General features: G+C 33.5%; 1 protein-coding gene across 1 annotated transcript in view; it reads right to left on the reverse strand.

The window, feature by feature from the left end:
- Positions 1-581: 581 nt before the first annotated feature.
- LOC131069005 (pentatricopeptide repeat-containing protein At5g55840-like) overlaps positions 582-18970 on the reverse strand; it is a 33835-nt gene continuing 15446 nt past the window's right edge. Inside the window, exons 4-5 of the mRNA XM_059219253.1 lie at positions 1691-3667; positions 582-1562 (exon numbers count right to left, since the gene is read on the reverse strand). Coding sequence (XP_059075236.1) covers positions 1926-3667 — 1742 coding nt within the window. The 3' untranslated portion in view covers positions 582-1562; positions 1691-1925. The remainder of the gene's footprint in view (positions 1563-1690; positions 3668-18970) is intronic.

Consider the following 18970-nt stretch of genomic DNA (forward strand, 5'->3'; position numbering starts at 1 on the left):
AGCACAATAGACTGAAAATAGACAACCTGCAATAATTCTACAAGTATATTGGGCAAAATTTAGTGTCCTCCCAAAAGGAGACATTACAAAAAATAAAGAAAAGCAAACTGAATAAAAAAACCTATTGGATCGGAGAACTTTAAATTTTGAACTTTAAAAAAATAATTGAAGTTTTGGTTACAGGAAGTTGAGACCCGATGATCTCCAATTTTCAAGCCATTCGGGCTTTTGGCTTCCCTGTCATGCATGCACGTTTATGTGCAGCCGACACTTCTGTTTAAGCTGATTGAGCATTGTAATCTAAGCTATAAGAATAAATCTAAAATCTAAATTATATGATCAATTTTCCTCTAATTATTAATTACTACCCTAATTTCTTGTATTTAAACAGTAATGAGGGCAATCCAAAAACCATATCATTGATCTTGTAATATCCCTGGCAAGGGGTCACGAAGGAGACTTAAAACATTGGAATGAAAAACATTACATGGTAATATTTCTGACTCAAGTCTAAAATCTTTAATACATATACCTCTTTTACCTGCGAGTAAATTCATTAGATAAAAAAGAAATCCAGAAAATGTTCATACTCAAGGGAAAATTAGTTGAGCACTTGATATTGACTATAGAGAGAATGCCCTTACAATCTGAATAACAAATTCCCTATGAAATGGACATTTATAGTGCTGGATTCCATCATTGAAACCAGCATCAGCAAATTCAATTTGATGGAGGAGAATTTCAAGGCAAACCAAAGCAGTGAAATATAGTCATTCCAAATATGTCAAGGCCAAATGTTTGTCTTCTTGCACCAAGTAATGAGCAACATCCGAAAACACTTCCTATCTTTCTACTAAAAGAGTTGTACTTTACTTTTAATATCTTGTGCAATATCTCATATGGCAGTGTTTGTGGAAGGTTGTCCAATTGGCGTTTCCAGTAGATCTGATCAAGCTTGTTCACCTAAAACTTTTAATGCTCAAGGTTAGGCCCCATATATATTTTTCAACTCTTCCACTAAATCTTCAAAACATTTGAGCAGTTTGAACTGAAGGAAAGCATGTAAGTATAAAAGCTTTCAGAAATCTTCTTCATCCAACAGTTTGGCGTCGTTCAAGAATTTACATGAGAGCACAGAGGTAAATTCTTAATATAAGATGTGACAGAAATCAAACTGTCATTAGCTGCAACATAATTCACCAATAAAAGATTCTCAACTTGCTCCACATTATTAGGGTCATTAACAAAACCAGAAGTCATCAATACGCTAACTATATAACCAAGCAAATCATAAAACAATCGTCACTGCAAAGATACTAAATCATTTCACATGACCTCCGATAAAAAGCAAGACCTATTGAATTGGAAATGATTCAGGTTGTAGAGATATTTATCTAGATCCCCTTAATCGAAAAATTTCCAGAGTCACGGTCACACTTAATTGTGCCAGTTTTTGTATTTCATGCTGGAAATCCCCTGCCATCATCTGGAGTGCTACAAAGTTAGGGCTACATCCAATGGTCGACAACTCCAACAATTGATCCACATACTCACCAAGGTCGCTGAAAGGAAAAAATAGTGGTGTCATTAACATTGCCAGAAATCCAATCTAATATAGAAAAATTCAAATTTACAATTATGGCATAGTTTAGTCAATGGACAATTTGTAATTTAGAAAGAAAAAACATACACTGTTAACCCTTGTATAACTCCAGATTAGAAATATTGGAGGCTTCGGAGGGCAATTTTTCATGTCACAGCCATTTCGTCCAGAAGCCTTCTTGCCTCTTGGGACCTCCCCATAATGCACAGACCTAAAATTACAGTAATATATGTAAAAGCATCAGGCTTAATGCCCTCTCCTACAATCTTTTCAGGTAAGCCTGTTGCCTTGTCTAGGTGTCTTGCTCTGCATAACCTACTTATTACTGATTGAAAACGACAGAATCTGGAAAAAACCGATTTCCACGCATCTCCTCCAAAAGTTTAAAAGCCTCTTCCATGCTTCCCTGCTTCCGGAATCCATTGATTAGTGTAGTGAAAGTCACAGTATCTGGATAATGCCCGCTTCCACGCATCCCTTCCAGAAGTTTAACAGCCTCCTCCATTCTTCCCTGCTTGCAGAACCCACTGATTACTGTATTGAAAGTCACTGTATCTGGGTAATGCCCACTTCCACGCATCTCCTCCAGAAGTTTAACAGACTCTTCCATTCTTCCTTTCTTGCAAAACCCATTGATTAGTATATTGAAAGTCACAGTATTTGGGTAAAACCCATTTTCACGTATCTCCTCCAGCAGTTTAACAGTCTCCTCCATTCTTCCCTGCTTGCAGAACCCATTGATTACTGTATTGAAAGTCACTGCATCTGGGTAATACCCACTTCCACGCATCTCCTCCAGAAGTTTAACAGACTCTTCCATTCTTCCTTTCTTGCAAAACCCATTGATTAGTATATTGAAAGTCACAGTATTTGGGTAGAGCCCATTTTCACGTATCTCCTCCAGCAATTTAACAGCCTCCTCCATTCTTCCCTGCTTGCAGAACCCATTTATTAGTGTATTGAAAGTCGCAGTATGTGGATTGAGCCCGCTTCCATGCATCTCCTCTAGAAGCTTGGCAGCCTCATTCACCCAGCCCTGCTTGCATAACCCATTGATTATTGAACTTAAAGTCACAATATCGGGGCATAGCCCGTTTCCGTGCATCTCCTCTAGATATTTGGCAGCCTCATCCATCTTGCCCTTGTTGCAGAATCCATTAATTAGCGTTGTGTAATTCACAATATCAGGAGTGCACCCATTTAGTTTCATTTCCTTCAACAACTCCAAAGCCTCTTCTATCCTATCCGCCCGAATAAACCCAGCCATAAGAGTATTGTATGTTACTTCATTAGGGACCAAACCAAAGTCGGAAGACATATTTTTCAACAAACTCAACGCAGAAGCCATGTTGCCAACCTTACATTGGGCTTTGATCAATGTAGTGAAGGTCTTAACATCTGGTTGGATCCCAACAGTCATCATTTTTGAATACAGTGATTCCACCATAGTAAACTTGTTTTCATTAATAAGAAAATTCAGCAAAATGTTGTAGATTTTGTTAGTGGGTGGGAATCGTGCTACCTCCATTTCGTCAAGGACTCCAAGGGCCTGGTCGACCATGTGCGCTTTGGCGTAGCTCATAGTGACGCTGCAGAAGGCTTTCTCTGTTGGTTCACTCATTAAGCTCAAAACATCCCGCATTTGCTCCAAATGCCCTGCACAGCCCAGGCGATAAATGAGCAATTCGCAGACTGAAAGGCCAGGACTGCACCCCTTTTGGGTTATGGCCCCTTGAAGCATTGTAAAGGCCTTCAAAGGATCCTTTTCCTTCTTGAGGGCCCGGAACAGCTTATTTGAGGTGTAGCGAGTGGGCAGCTGGCGAACTGCACCGCTGTTTGCATTCGCTAATGAGGATGATGATTGGGGGCTGTGTTCACATCTGCAGAAAGTTGCAGAAACTTTCGAGGGCTTCAAATGGATATTTTGAGGGGCAGGATGTGGTCTAATCGAGGAATTCGTAAATGGCAGGGCGGCAGAATCCATTGATTCTTCCTTCCACGCTATACCCAGAATAGATATGGTTCTGTAAAACGTGTTATCCCGATTATCTGCGAGCTGGGCTCACACAGCTTAGTGTACGCGGCGGCTATTTTGGTTTCAAAATGGATCTTTTGTACAGTGTGATAGTAGCGAGGTGAAACCAAAATGGATCTTTTGTACAGTGTGATAGTAGCGAGGTGTTTGTAAAATGTGCAATACCTGTTAGTCAATTCCTATTGCTGTTTTGAAACCATAATAAACGCCAGTGTAGGCGTGCAGGGACAACAACAATTGAAATCTTGTACATCTACTAAACCTTGCGATAACAGATGAATAAAATCATTTTAGAATAATGTTCAAATTTTTAGAATAAAATTTTAAATCTTATACTAGAAGATTTCACATAAATTTTAAATTTTTTATAAAATTTAATTATTTAATAATTGAATACATTCAAAATATTTCAATTATATTTGAAAAGAGATTTTTTCGATATATTATGACTAAATATATTTCACTTGTATGTTTCGCGTATTGTGATGCTTGGTGTGTCTTTGTGTTTTGTTAAGCTCTCTTTAGATGACCCTTGTTGCTTCGTTGGCACAAGGCAATGAAGGGACAAATCTTGTTTTGGCATTCCTCTATTTGTATCTCATTTTTTTTATATGTTGTACACATGTGTCGTAAATGTGATCTTGTTGTAAATGTGCTCAAATGTGTCGTCGACTTGGAGACGATACAAAGTATTGAGATCTTCTTTTTGGTCTCTTCCATGTTAACCTAAGAAGACTTGTGTTGTTCATCTTATGTTCTCTTCTTCCATTGTGCTCATAGTTCCATTGCCTTTGAGGGATGAGGTCAATTCAATACAATCACACTTGATATACATCATTTATTTCAATACAATCACACTTGATATACATGATTTATCTAATGTGCATATTGGCCATAGACAGTGGATCCCTTTTGTTCTCTTTTGTGTTTTGTGAATCATCACCTTTGATTTGCCAATTCTTGGGGGCATTTCATTGTCGTGGTGTGCTCGTCTTTTGGATCAATGTATGCTACCTTAAAGCAATTGCTCCAGGTAAGGTGTACGTAATTGCTTTAACATGGTTTCATATACTCTACTATATGATACACTTTGTGCACAGACCATGAGGCTTGGTTTGTAAACTTTGATCACAAACCATGATATGCTTGGTGCATGTTGCAACAAACATTTTGTAGCCGATTTTTTGTTTAGATGACTTTGCAAGATGAGGCTTTGTTTTCTAATCTTTATGTTTGGTGCATGCTACAACACCCATTTTGTAGTCACTTTTTGTAAGATTATTTAATAAATTGAGGCTTTGCTTTGTAATCTCTCTTTTTGCTAACATGACCCTAAGAAGCTCCAAGTACTAGACCAAGAAGTCGTGACTCTTCTCTTTCTCTCTCTTCTCATAGGGCTCATAGTAAGCAGCTCCTTATTAGACCTAGAACCCATATCTCTTCTTCATTCTTGCATGCTCCTTGTGTTGATCATTTTGCTCCTTTTATCTTGATGTTTTAGAAATTGATGAAATCTTGAGTCCTTAGGGGCTTGGTATTTCTTGTCTCTTCAATGTCTTGGTTTAAGACTTTTGATGCTATCTTGTACTTTACTTAGAGTATGAGTGTAAATTCATACTCTTGCAAAAGTGTGGACTAGATACAGTGTCACAAATTATATCCTCATATAATTTCATAACTCATTTAGAGCTCACTTTGGTGTTTCTCCTTTCTTGCCCCTGATATTTTCACTTGCCTTTACTTTTTGACTCAATTCTTAGTCAAGGAAGGACTTGACTAGGGTGCCTAGTGTCCTAGTCCAAGGGACTAATGTGCTTAGTGACATAGTCCAACAAAAAAGGGCCCAAATTTGAACCCTCTAATGGTTGGAAATGTTGAGTGGGATAATGCTCCCGATATCGGCCTCCTTCGTACTTATCATTCGTGAGCTTGAGTATAAAATCAAGTCTTATCCCCTTATTTGAAACATCTCTCATCAAGTAATTGGATTCGCATTGAGCAAACAATCAAGCATCTTCAAGGTAGTGAAGGAGAGGTCAAGTATTCATATTTTCAAGCATTCAAGATGGCATTCATAATCAAGTTTATGTGAAAGCATAAATGATCTTCTAGCTAGAAAAATCAACCTTTCATGAAGACTTCAAGGCAAGAAGATTTATTAGCAAAGGTATAACATTTCAATTCAACATTTCTTTAAGGTTCATATATTGTTCTTCTAGATTCAACTATGTAGAATTTTTTTTGCATCAACTTTTTGAATCACACTCCTACAGCTCTATCATCCTGATGATGAATCACAGAGTGTGATTCGAAACGTTGATGCAAAAAAAAATCTACATAGTTAAATCCAGAAGCACAATATATGAATCTAGCATGGACTGTGGAAATCTTATCTCTCTAATTTCTTTAAGGTTTCAGCCTTTGCCCTACAAGGGTAAACTCTCTTTTTCTATCTATCATTGTTGTATGGTTAAGTCCAACCTTGGTTTGACTTAGGAAAACCCCTATATATCTACCAACACCATTTTCACTCTCTTGCATGTGCAGGATTCAAATTTGACATTGAAGGATTATATATTTAGAAAGTATATAATAAGACAAAGAGATCTACACTATGAATAAGCAGAAAACCCTAGACACTGTGGCTTAGCCACATAGTCCGACACTTTTTTTAAGAAATTTCAAGGAGATAATTTGAGTGACATCTTGATCCCAAATCTATTCACAATATATGAATCAAACACCTTTGGGACTAAGACACCTAGTCACATAGTCCAACATTTTTAGGCTCAAATTGTAGACACGAGTTCCTTTATGATCCTTGTTTCTAGATCTGTTCTTCGATTTTGCATATTTATTTTGTAGCTTACTATTTATGTTGATTACTATCAATTTTGCAGGTATAGACCTAGTTCTATCATTTCATCATTCAATCTTATTAATTCATATCAAATCACTAGAAGGAAATAAATAAATCCATGTGCCCAACTCTCCTAGGGGTTTGTAGTTGGTCCTATTGGTTGTTTCCCTAATGTATGTTGATGTGAATGGGTTTGATTCCTAGTTTACAACAAGGTTTGGATAGCCTCTATCTCACATCCACACCATCTGCCACTACCCTCTATCACAATCAATTCCAACTACCAAATTTTCTGCAATAATCCTCTCTGCACTCTAATCAATCGCATGATTAGAAAGAAAGTATGTGGAGCCATTAGCTTATATATAAACGTGTGACACTAAATAGCAACCAAACTTGCCATGTATGTCTTTTATACCATCAAGCCACATCTGGGACTCCCAATTCGCCATCGTACTTGTGGTAATTGCCCAGATGACATTGAGAGAGTGACCATCAATGTCGAGGTCCATCAATCCCTTCTCTTGACACTCTCTCAAACTAGTCAACAAGGTTGCATTCTCAACATCATTATTGGTACCAATTGGTAGCTTTACAAATCCCCAAAAAACCATATAGCCCATGTGATTACGGACAATAAACCTAGCACCCAAGGGGCTAGGATTCCCTCATGAGATGCCATCAAAATTGAACTTCAATCAACCTTGGGTCGGAGGGAACCAACATGCACTCTATCTTTTCTCATTTATACCTATTGTTATAGACTTAGGAGCGATACACACACACACATACATACATACATACATATACATACATACATGCATACATACATGTATATACATATATACATACATGCATACATACATGTATATACATATATACATACATACAGACATGTATATGTATGTATGTATGTATGTAACATACATATATGTATATGTATATATACATATATATATACACACATATATACACATACATGTATGTATGTATGTATGTACATATACGTGTATGTACATGCATACATACACACACACATGCATACATACATACATACATACATATATGTATGTATGTACATGTATGTATACACACACATATATATGTGTACATACACATATATATACATACATACACATATTTAAATATAGAGAGAGAGGAGTAATTTATATACAAAGAAGATAGAGGGAATGTTTATTTTTAAGAATTGAGATTATAGCTTTTTGTTATAAAACATAGCATCTCATATTCCACAAGATGTGATCATGTTTAGTGAAACATGAAATACATCATATGTCATGCTCCACAAAATGCACTTGTGTTATGTAGAACAAGAAATGAGATTTTGTAATTAAATTGTAAATCATAATCAAGGATTAAAGGGAAATAGAGTGAGAGCACCAAAAAAACTTTTTCATGCCTACAAAGGATTTAGAGAAATCGAGAGACAACAAGAGCGGCCATAATGGAGCATGTGCATGGAGACAAAATGAGGAGAGAAGAAAGGAGAGATGGGGATGGAAGGATCACCGACACAAAGAAAAAAGGCATTGAGGATACGAAGATGGATGGTGAAACAAATACAACAACCAAGGATGGTATCCAATAGAAAGAGGATGGAACAAGCGAAACCTTAGACCCAAGAGGTTCACACGTAGGAGGGATTGACCAATAGGAGAAGGAATAAATAACCTAGCTATAGGTGCAAGTGAAATTCCTTGTTCCTCTAGGGTAGAAAATAATTGTTGTGTTCTCTCTTTAGAAGGTGAAGAAGGGCCAAAATTCTAGCAAATCTAAAGGAGAAATATATCTTCATGAAATTGGGTGGCAAATGGTCAACGCTAATTAGGATCAGAAAATGGTGCAACACAAATTGGGGATAGGGGATATCCCTCAAAACTCTCCCTAACATATTTTTCTTGGTAGAATGCCTAATAGGTAGAACAAAGCAGTATATCTTGAACCAGGGGCCATACATGATGGGTAGCTAGGTCTTATATATCAAGGACCGGGAATGGAATTTCAACCCCCTAAAGGAACAAATCTTGAACATGCCTATCTAGTTAAGATTGTACAACTTACCATCAAAATACTATGGAAAGAAAACTCTTAGGGAGATCAATAACAACATGGGCCTTTGTGAAGGTCGATGAATCCATAGAGGACAAGGATTATAGTATGTATGCATGACGGAGATAAATATTCTATCTGCATCTGAAGTGTGAAACCAAAAGATTGAAATTGATGAGAAAAAGATCTTATGCAAAACATGCAAGTAAGAGGCACTCAAAAGAAGAATGTTAGATTTAGGAAAAGCTAGGGGAACAAAAACCATAGACAATATCCAATAGTGTAGATGGCTTAGATTCAAAATAATTTTTAAATGTGTACTTTAGGGGAATCTTGAATCAAGGATCAAGATGGAGGTAGGAATGACTTATTAGGAGGGAACTCAAATGACTAGATCTCAAAGGAAGAGGGTTACTTGATGAATAAAAGGGAGAGTAGGGTAAAGCTATGATTAATATCATTATGGCAGAGGGAAGAGGATTAACCCTCAACCACTAAACCTATGATAAAGAAGGAGAGACTCCAAAAATCTAGGGAACCTTGGAGATAGTTTGCAAAGAGGGGCTCCCAAGATCTAAGATCAATTATGGGGTGTTGATAAACTCTGTAATGCAGTAGTGTGGAATATTGCAACCATCATGGAAGTAGAGAACAAGGACAATATCCACCCCAAGGATACCCTAGATGAGGAAATAACCTTCTAAAATGAAGAGGAGGACAATTATTTAAGAGAGGAAGAGGAATAAATTCTAGAAAATAGAATGATAGGCCAAAGCCTATCAACCAAAGTTATACCAAAACTAGGGGAGAAAAGATCAAAAGTGAGGAATTCAAATAAGTTCACATTGAAAATCATAGCAAACACCAAAGGGAAAATAAAAATAAGATCAAGAAAGGGAGTGTCCCTTCCCCACTTGTCATGATGACCCAAACATAGGATATCATGGGCTTAAATATCCCTAACAAAAGATGTTTGAAATGACAAGTTAATCAAGCTAAAGTAGATATAGTTTTCTTGTGAAAGACAAAATTGGATCAGGCTAGTGCAAAGGCTCTATTGACAAAGCGGAGACAATGGTAGGAGTTATTCAAAGTGGCTAAGGTTGTGTCCAGAGGTCTTGGTTTGATGTGGAACCATAACATACTTAGTGTAGAAGAAGTGGTACAAAATACAAATTGACAACTAGCCAAAGAAAAATTAAATAATGAACAAAACAATGTCTTCCTCCAAAATGCCTTTTGTCCAACCATAACAATTGTTAAGCGTGAGGTATGGTACAAATCATTAACATCCTTTAAACTCACAAAGAGGAAAAGATAGAAATATTGGGTGATTTCAATACCACAATGAATGGGATAGAAAATAAATGGGGGTGAAGATGAGTCACTTAAACTCAAATAAAATTTCAAACATTTGTCATTGAGAATCACTTGCAAGATGTCTACCGCAAGAAAGGCACCTTCACATGGACTAATAGAGGAATGGGCTTCACTAGTATTGCAATTTTTTTTGATAAATTCTTCCTTTTGGGGGAATGAGAATATATTCAATGCACCTATGAGGCTTCCATCCTACCTCTTACCAACTCATACCATTTTCTTGTTATGCTCCATTTTATACAAGTTCGCCCATATAAAAGATGCATGTTTAAATTTCAGTGCAAGTGGTTAAGAGACAATAAACTATGGAGTAGAGTGGAGGAATGGTGGACCAAGTCCTTGAAGGTGGGCGGATCTAAGATCCACCATTTGTAGAGGAAGCTAGAACATGTGAAAGAACAAATTAAGGACTAAAACTACAAGCATTTCAAAAATATCTTCGCAAAAAAGCTCAATCTAGAAGAGGAATTAGCATCACCTAAATGAAACAGTGATAAAAGAAGGAATGAATGTTAACCAATATACAAAATAAAATTCCTCTAGACCAGTTATGATGAGATGTTAGATAGATTTTGGAGACAAAAGTCCACAGAATGCTAGTTGAAGGAGGGAGAAAGGAACACAATTGTTTTTCACTTGATGACCAAAGTGAAAAGGAGTATTAGTAGAAGCTCAAATATGAAGGATGTCGATGGAAGGAGTATCCAAGTTACAAAGGAGATCAGAGAAGTAGTATTTATATATTACAAAAACATCTTATCTTTGGAGCCAAACTTGCAAGATCTGTGCAGACAAGAGATCCTGAACATATTCTAACCAAGCTTGATGAGAGGTAGAACAAATTAATAATATTATCATTTTTAGAAGAGGAAGTTGGAATGGTAGTCTTTGAAATGGGCCTCAACAAGGCTCTCGACCTAGATGGCCTCCCTACAAGGTTATTTTAGGACTTTTGGCACATCTTAAAGATAGATTTGGTTAAATTCATTAAAGGGTCAAGGTAAAATAAGCTAATCTTAGGAGATTCCAATAGCACCTTCATTTTATTAATCCCCAAAAAAGCTAAATTGGAGGCATCAAAAGACTACAAACCAATCTCTCTCTACAACATAGTGTACAAAAACATCACCAAACTAATAGCAAATAGAGTCAAATAGGTTCTCCCTTATATAATTTTATAGGAATAGAGTGTTAATTCTATTAGGAAAATGGTATTACAACCTTGTAATTACATAAGGTTATTATTTATAGTAAGTTTACATTTGAGCATGGATTGCTCCAAATCTTTCCCTAGAGTTAGGGATTGGCTAGTAAGCATGTTGATAAATTTTTGTTGCAAGATCATGTCTAGATTTAAAGATATTAAAGTTTCCATTTCTAAAAGTCTCAAATGAAAGTTTCAAAGTCAATTTTAAAGGCCTTATAGGTGTTTCTTTGTAAGGATTTCCATTTATTTAAAATATTAAATTACATAATTCCACTTAATATCACACATAATTAAGAACACATTAATATGACTTGCTCAAATATATATTAAAATAGAGACATAAAATTATATTTTGACATATTTTCAAAGTACATGAGCCAAGAGATAGGAAAACATAAGAAGATTATTTCATTTATCAGGTTGTTTACAATAATACATAATGTACATAGCTAATGATAATCCTAATAGGAGATTCTGACATCTATATCCCATGAGCACACCACAGGTGAGAACATTGTCAGAGCACTTTTCCACCCAACCACAAAGCAATTATGCTTCCCCAAAGTTCTTCATGACAGGAAGAACCACTAACCCTACATGAGGTTGTCTAGCAACTTGAATCCGGCAGGGTGATGGAATCTAGTGCGACATAGTGTATCTACATTCTAATATGCTAATGTGTTGGCACGATGATATGGAAGAGAGTGTGAAATGGTGATTCAATTAGTAAGCATATGCCAAGAGATCAAATGCAATCATATGATTACACACAAGGAATCAATCACATTTGACTTTCATTTTGTATTTCTCTCAATTGCTCTCAACATGAACATCAATTCCTTGATCACCCAAGAAGACATGGATCAAGCATTTGAATCAATATAAGTCAAGCATTTAAAAAAATATCAAACCAACTCTAACATGCCAATTTTACATTCTTCTTTGAGTTTTATCATCCAACACATTGCCACATTCATTGAGAGAGAGAGAGAGAGCATAAAAGATTGAGGAAGCATGTATAAGCATATAAAACTGTAGGTAAGCATTAATATTTAGGAAATAACTTGGGACCATGCAAGATTCAAATACTAATTCATTCTCAACTCCTCATCGGTCAATAATAGAAAACTATTTGATAATATAAAGATATCCAAATATATATGATAATGACCAAGAACATGAATCATGGCATTATAATTTTCCCTTGAAAGGATACATTAATCTATGTCCCCTACCTTAAAGTCTAAATGAGTTGTTCATTATTAACTATCATGAGGAACTCTTGAATCAAACACTAAAGAACAAATTTGACATAAGTACTTCCATTTTTATCTATCCTTATTCTTAATATCCACACTACAAGTAGGGTGTTAAATGAAGATATTATATAGTTGCCTATATCAACTATTTCATGTCAATAATTGTGTAGATGACATTGAAGCTAATTTATTAGATTGACATTAATCCTTTTTTCATTAATTCTTAGATAGATTAAAGCATCTATAATGACTTATTTAATTGCATTCAAATGGAAACTATATACTTAAGGCACATGAATTGCACATTATTTTACTAACCTTGATTAACCCTTTTCACTTGAATATAAGTTTATCTTAGCATGACCATAATTGAATGAAGACAAACTCAAATCGAGTCAAATAAAAGAATTTATAATATAACACTCAAATTACGCTTTTTGAATAAAAACTAATCCAAGAGGCCATCCTCCATTGATGGACCTTAAAAATAACTTAAAAAATCCAAAATACTCAAAACCAAAATATGAGAGAACCCATTGGTCTCCATGCAGGCAACAACACAAAAATGCATTCAAAATTCCCTTCCCATAATCCAATGAAAGTTTAACATCATTTCCCCATATAAACCCATGCTTGTCCAAATATGAAACATACAAATAATATTACTCATGAAAATATTTAAGGAGGGAGAATGCTTAAAACCACACTACAATCAATTTGCAAAAAAAATCAATTCAAAAGATGAAGAAATGAAGAAGATATGAGAAGCCCTACCTCATTTTTCTTCAAAACGAAAATGCAAAGAACTCCAACGTACCAAACAAACTTGTACAAGTCTTAGACAACATTGAAGATCTCCCAGTTCCTACTCCAATGCAACAAACCCCATTCAAATTCACCCCAAACTAATTCATTCTTCAAAATCCAAAAATCAAGCAAGAAGAGGGCTTTTCTCTCCAAATTTTGGCTAAGTTCTTTTGTTGGTAAAATAATGTAACAAAAATAATGAAATGTTATCTCCTCCCTCATGATTTGGAAAATTTCCCCTTTTTAAATAAGAGAGCCTACCTTCATGCATTTCATAATTATCCCCTTTATGCATTTCATGATTATTCCCTTCATGTATTTTATGATTATTCCCTTCATGCATTTTATGCATGATTATTCCCTTCATGCATTTTATGATTATTCCCTTCATGTATTTTATGCATGATTATTCCCTTCATGCATTTTATAATTATTCAATTCATGCATTTCATGCATGATTCCCTTCGTGCATTTTATGATTATTTCCTTCATGCATTTTATGCATGAGTATTTCCTTCATGCATTTTATAATAAAATATATCATTTTAAAGAAAACAATCAATTTTTTATTTTATTTTTTGAAACATTAGTTTTCTTTAAATATGAAATAAATATACATTGTTTTACTAAAAATGTTTATTTTAAAATAATTTAAAAGAAATCATTTTATTTTCTAAAATATATATATTTAAATAAAAAGAACAAGTATATATATATAAATGAATCATTAATATCCAAGCAACACAATGATTTAATTTTTCATAAATAAACATGTACATGTAAGATAATAGTGTAAATGCAAGTAATGATTTATTTATTTCTCCTAATGATGATAAAATATTAACATATGAACTAGAATTCTTAATTTGTAATGTTTTTTATATGACACTAGCATCCCAATATACTAAGTCATTATTTGTAAAGGAATTCATTTTTATTAATTCTAATTTAACATAAAATAAATGCTTAAAATAGTGAGTGAAATTTAGTGTTATGACATATTTTCTTGGGCTTGAAAGTGGTCATAACTGGCATAGATGGTTATACCTTGATAGAGAATTTCAAGAGATTTCGATTCTTCAAATAGTTCATCAATCAAACTCCTAGATCTAGAGTTATGGCCTTCAGAAATTAAGTCTCCATAAATAGGAAATATAAAAACATGTTGGACACACAAACGAGTTGTAAAAGGGAGTTACACGGGTTGGTGTGTGTTTTGACACATCACAAGGAATCTTGGATTGGAAATAAGTTGGGCACCACTTTTTGGGTGGTTTAGTTCATGGTTTTATAATGCCATTTGATGATTTCATGTATTGTATCTCCAATATATTAGGTGTGTGAGATGGAGGTTCTGTGTACGAGTCTTATAGTTGTTAAGTTACCTCTAGTTCTCTCATTGGTGATACTCCTGTAAGAAGCTTTCTCTGTGAATATATTGTAATATGTTGTTGATTTCCAAATAATATATTGAGGAGCTTTTGGAGTGTGGGTTTTTTCTCCTGGAAATGGTTTTCCCAATACAACTTAGTTTCTTATTGCTTTAATAAGAACTTATTTTAACTTTCTCTAAAACGTTACACAAAAAAAAATTATGCATAAGAAACTAAAAAAAGCTTTTACAATTCTTCTAGATATGAAGTGTCAATACTACATAAATTAAAAATAGATCCTTTGTGGTGATAAGAATGTCAGATTGTGAGGGAACTGAAAGGAATAATTTACATCAAACGACTATGTTACAAGCTAGGGTTGATGTTGCACCAAGATCGACCTATCAATGCCCGATACAACCACTAGACTTATAGAATCCACAGGAGGTTGTTAAACCATGTCATGAATCCCCGCAAGGGAGGCTAGCCCACTATCAACAATCTCCCTCCCAACGTCACTCACCGCGGCTTGCGTGATTCGAACCTGTGACCAATCTCTGATACCACTTGTTACAAGCTAGGGTTGTTATTGCACCAAAAGATTGATCTATCAATGCCCGATACAACCACTCGACTTATAGAATCCACTGGAGGCTGTTAAACCATGTCGCGAATCCCCACAAGGGATGCTGGCCCACTCCCAATAGGCTATACATCTCACATCAAAGCGAAGTCATTTCTCAATCAACAAACCCTGGAAATTTATAGCCTCTCTAATAACCATTAACTGCCATCACCCTCAAATGCAAAGATAAATCTGAAGTGCACTAATGTAGGCTTATAGTCCCCAAACTATTTTAAAATTGTTTCAATAATAAAATAGGACCCTTGAGTTTCACATCAAACAACTATCACCTCTACAACAAAGTACCAGTCAATATACAACAAAGGATATAAACATAAACAAAATCATCCTACAAGAAGAATATACAAAGCTACTATAGTTTTAACACAATGTGAAGTGCACTAACGTAAGCTTATAGTTCCCAAACTATTTCAAAATTGTTTCTGTAATAAAATAGGACCCTTGAGTTTCACATCAAACAACTATCATCTCTACAACAAAGTGCCAGTCAATATACAACAAAGGATATAAACATAAACAAAATCATCCTAGAAGAAGAATATACAAAGCTACTATAGTTATAACACAATGTAAAGTGAGACTAATGAATGTTCTCTTCAGCTAATCAACATACTCAATGAACATATGAGTCCCGGCAAACCCTACTACTATGGCTTGTGACTTACAGATTCTCATGGTTCGGTAAACTCAACATAACTTCCACATAGAGTTTATTTTATTGATTTATCATCAATACAAATACATATGTATATATAGAACTCTACAAAGTTCTTCCAATAACAGTTATCTATGTTGGATGTGATAATTATTATAATGCAAGTCAAACTTTATTTATAGTTGCAAAATGATGATTAAGCCTTGCTAAAGGTGGTTAAAGCAGTCAATATGGCGCTGTAGATTTGTAGCTTGTGACAATGAGAAAGGAGGTGAATATCAGATAAGGATAAGACATAAATTAAACTATATCAGATTTTAAGTGGAGAGTAAATAATAAGAATGAATTCAAGCAATGTTGGTTGTTCGTCTCCAACATAGTCAAGAAACATTTTCTAACGTGAAGAATCGGCATGAGATAACATTTCGGCAGGGGTTCCCCAACCAAAATAGTCTATCAACTAATAAACTCAATATTTATTTTAAGTTTATATATATATATATCATTTTTTAACATAGAATTTTAAATATTAAATAACATATGGATATGCAATATAAAATATATTGAAATCTTTTAAATAATAAAAACATTTTTTTATTTAAAGATATTTACAATTTGATAGATAATGTTCAAAATTTTAGAATAAAATTTTAGATCTTATATAAAAGATTTAAGATAAATATTTAGATTAAGTTTAAATTACAACAATGTATAGTACTTGTCTTTGTAGATTTGCAACCACATAAAGCTCCCACCAATTGAGTCATACCCCAACTCAATTTCGAAAGAGAATTAGGTAAAATTATATAGTTATCAATTTTTATTTTTATTTTTTTTAGTATTAGTAAGTTGTCATTTAAAGAAGTATGTATGTTTATATCGATGGGATAAGTAGAATAGTTAAAATTTATTTTAGTTGTCCAAGTTTTTATTTGAATAAATATAATGTATGGTCATGTTATTATTTATTGGTGACAATTTTATTTTGTTAGGGTGACCCATGTAATACAACAGTTAAAATACTTGCTTGGTGGACTTGCGGTTTTGAACAACAATAGTGTTCGACACCTTAAAAAGTGTCTATACTGATTAAATAAAGAAAAAAGAAAAAGAAGACATTTATTTTGCCTTTTTATTGAGGTGGAAACACGTATTTTTTGAACCTTGTATAGTTGTGTACAAATAATACTATAGTTAGGTGTTGGAATTTTGGATCACCATATTAATAGATATGAACATATTAGTTTTAGAGTTATTAAATTATAGAATTGAGTCTTTACTTCAACTTATTTCTTTTTTTTACAATACCACTAACCTAGAAAGCTTGTCCAATATAGATTGTTGAAGTATAATGTGGAGAATGTTCAAGTCTTAATTTTGTAAAAGTGAAAGTAGGAGAACCTATGTCCAATTGTTGAATTTGTGTAAAAAGTGTTTAACCAATTACCTTTTGCATTGTTGATAAAATAATTAAACAAATTATTTAACATAGTTTTGTATAGAAGGTTCCTATGAATATATATAAATAAAGAGATCATTTATATCAAATGAAAGAAGATAAAAAGTAAGAAAAGTCATATCAAATTGATAGTAATTTGCAAAATTTTCAATTGTACCTTGAGCAACAAACTGTTTTGCATCTTTTTTATTCATGTTATCACCATTGGATTTGTATGTACCTCCATTGATAGTGACAACTTTTGAAATTTGGTAAGTAGTCGAAACCTTCATTGACACTCTCATAAGTTGGCATTCTGATAATTTTTGTGTACTCTTGCAATTTGGTTTTGAAATTGGTAGGCATAAATACAAATTTGTTAATATAAAATTTTGATTAAATGTACGAATAGAATCTCAAGTAGAAGAAATTTGAATTATAGTTATAATGTTTTTAAAGTTATGAAAATATATGAATATTGGTTTGCGTAGAAGAAACAAAAATTAATCTATATGCTAAGTAAAATCAATGTATATCGAAAAGATGAAAACATGTACTCAAAAAAGTCTTTTTATATTGATTTGGAATGCTTTGTAAAATCAATGAGATTGTTATGTCATTCAATTTAACAATAGAATAGAGTTAAATATTTATAACATGACATGTTGAACTTATTTATTTTCTAAGTTAGGTGGCTCACTTGCAAGTTCAAGACATAATACCTTGTGGCAACATAATACTTTATATGATTTTAATTAAAAAATATCACTTGAAATAAAATTTTGTACTACTTTCAAGGAAGCATCTTTGTTGTTAATAGTGTGAATTATATTTTGAACACAAATAGGATCATATCAAATACATTTTTTTAACATTCTCAAGCACGCATCTTTGTTATTATTGCATTGTCAAGGAAAATAAAATAAAATAAAAATAAAAAATGAAATTATTCAAATGTAAAGAATGAATAAACAATAGTTGCAATGACAATAGAGAATAGACATGAGGAAGCTGGTTTTTCTAATGAAAATTAAGACATAAACAGAGAAGAATAAAATTTTATGTGCAGACATTTTCCAATTGTTTTGTTGCAAGATGAATACAAGGAATAGTAAAGGCGAAGAGAAGAAACATTGAAAAATTATATAGAAGTAATATCTAAATTCATAAAAGCAATATGGTTTCAATATTATCTTTTAGTTTGTGATGTGGATTCCAACGGTCTTATCTACTTCTAGAAAAATATGAATAATCAAAATCATATATTTATTTTTAATAGAGTGAAATGATATAGTCAAATATAGTTAGATAATATTAATAAAGTGATTTAAATTTCCAATATAAATTTTATGGTATTGTTATTTTTCAACATAAAGTGAATACAACATTGTGAGCATAAATATACATTCTTTGCACATATGTTGCAACCATTGACATAGATGGATGCTTTGAAATAGAGAAATTATCTTTATTGTAGGCAAACGAAGAGGATATGCCATAAATAGATAGTAGCAAACAATGATTTTTTCTGATTTATATAATTGTTTTTGAAGCAGTCTAAACAAGAATAAAATCAAGTTATCAGTCATTATTTCAAATCATCATGGTTCAAGCAAATCCAAAACAATACATGTCCA

This window comes from Cryptomeria japonica, chromosome 4 (assembly GCF_030272615.1).
Source record: "Cryptomeria japonica chromosome 4, Sugi_1.0, whole genome shotgun sequence".
Classification (NCBI taxonomy): Eukaryota; Viridiplantae; Streptophyta; class Pinopsida; order Cupressales; family Cupressaceae; genus Cryptomeria; species Cryptomeria japonica.